Genomic DNA, 1,879 nt, shown 5'->3' on the forward strand with positions numbered 1-1,879 from the left:
TGCCACACTAGGTGGGACCTGTCCCCTTCTCCTTCCCCAGTGTCTCTGCTCCTCCTAATGCCCAGGAGAGGGATGCTCAGCACCTCTGCCCTGCAGACGGGCAGCAGGCACAGGGAGAGCAGGGGAACCGCAGACAGATGGATGGATGGATGGAAAGGAGCCTGCCCAGCATCTCAGCGCAGCCTCCCACCCCTGTGTCAGCAGGTACCTGAAGTTGGGGGCCGATGCCCACTCCAGTGCCAGACAGGCCAGGTTGACAGTGGCATAAACCAGGAGGAAGAAGGTGGTCACAACCCCCGCAATGGTGTTGAGCTTCCCAGAGAAGAGCACCAGCTGCAGAGAGCACAGGGGGGCACAGAGTGAATGCACCCCTCGGAATGGCACCCCCAGCACATGCCCGAGCCATCCCTACTGAGCTTGGGGTGCATCACAGCAGTGCGCCAGGAAGGGGTACGGGCAGTGCCACAAAAGCAGGAATCCCTGCCCCTTGCTGTGATTTATCCTTCACTTATGGGCTCAGGGAGGGAAGGGCACAGCCACAACAGGACACTCGGGACAGGGGGTCTAGGGGGGAAACCCCAGGAGCAGGAGGATGTGACAGGCTCCATGACACCCAGCCCAGGTACCAATCCACCTTCACCCAGCAAGGCCAGGAAAGGAGCACTGAGCACTGCTAGCAAACTCACCTGCACCACCAGCCAGGAGAGGATCACCGCCATCACTGGGTTCCCACTGGCAGACGTCTTCTTGGCCAGCGCCAGCGCCCGGCCTGTGGGCAGAGCAGGGAGGTTGGGCTGGGGCACCCCAGAGGGCACCAACAGGCTCAGCTACCAGCCAGGAGTCCTGTCCCCACCTCGAGTGCTGGGATGGGGGCAAACACCAGGGCCCACAGGTGACCCAAGTGGGCACACATCAACCCACAAAAAATCACCCCCACATCAGAAAGGGGGTTCCCTGGTGCCAGGGCTGGTCCCCAACAAGGACAATCTGCTGAGTGGGCTCTGGTGGGTATCAATGTGCTCCAGGCACTCACCAAAGAGATCATCCCGTGCCAGGGCATAGAGGATACGGGATGCCCCGATGAGGTTGCTCATGGCTGCGGAAAGGGTGGCAGCGTAGATGCCCACAGTGACCAGGGGTGGGAAGATACTGATGTCACGCAGGAAGCCATAGTCTTTCTGCAAGAGGGTCCTGGAGAGGGAGACGGACACACTGGCACCTGCCTCGGCTCAGGCCAGCACACCCTGGCACTGGGCATGACCTGGCACCGACAGCCCCAGCAAAGGGATGGGTGGCCGTACCTGTTGCAGGTGGCACACATGAGGAAAGCCAGCAGGTTGTAGACAAGGTAGGTGAAGAGCACAGCAGAGATGGTGCCCCGTGGGATGGAGTAGCTTGGGCGCTTCAGGTCGCCTGCAAGCAGGACCTGGCAGCATTAGTGCCTGAAGGCACAGCACCCTCTTGTTCTCCTCCAGCCTCACCAGTGCCACCCAGTCCAACAACCCCTGCCTGTACCTGACATGTTTGAGCCTGCCATGATGCCGGTAAAAACTGCGAAGACGGAGCTGAAACTCATCATCTGCCCGGTGGTGTAGTCCACCCCATACCCACCTGTAGGACAGGGCACAGGCTGTGATAGGGCATCTAGGGTGGCACAGCCCCACCATATACCCTCTCCTTGATGACCTCATACACAAAACTCCTTCATGGGAGAAGGCACCTCATGGCACCTCTTTTGTACCCACAAGCTCCCCCCACCCTCCGGTGAGGCCTGGCTGATATGGAAGTGCCAGTGTCACCCTTCCCCAGGGTGCGGGTGCTATGGTGGGTACGGTGGGCAGGGTGGGCAGAGCAGCTCCTCACCGCCCAGGTTGTCTCG

At 60.6% G+C, this 1,879-nt stretch overlaps 1 protein-coding gene across 1 annotated transcript in view; it reads right to left on the bottom strand.

Moving 5' to 3' along the window:
- Positions 1–208: 208 nt before the first annotated feature.
- Positions 209–1,879, bottom strand: part of LOC104525838 (solute carrier family 12 member 9) — a gene marked incomplete at its 3' end in the record, with an annotated part of 2,655 nt that continues 984 nt past the window's right edge. The window contains 6 exon segments of the mRNA XM_029085224.1: positions 209–333; positions 687–769; positions 1,034–1,191; positions 1,302–1,413; positions 1,516–1,611; positions 1,864–1,879. The exon segment at positions 1,864–1,879 is cut by the window's right edge and continues 37 nt beyond it. Of these exon segments, the coding sequence (XP_028941057.1) occupies positions 209–333; positions 687–769; positions 1,034–1,191; positions 1,302–1,413; positions 1,516–1,611; positions 1,864–1,879 (590 nt within the window).

Source organism: Antrostomus carolinensis, unplaced genomic scaffold, assembly GCF_000700745.2.
Source record: "Antrostomus carolinensis isolate BGI_N321 unplaced genomic scaffold, ASM70074v2 scaffold31725, whole genome shotgun sequence".
NCBI lineage: Eukaryota > Metazoa > Chordata > Aves > Caprimulgiformes > Caprimulgidae > Antrostomus > Antrostomus carolinensis.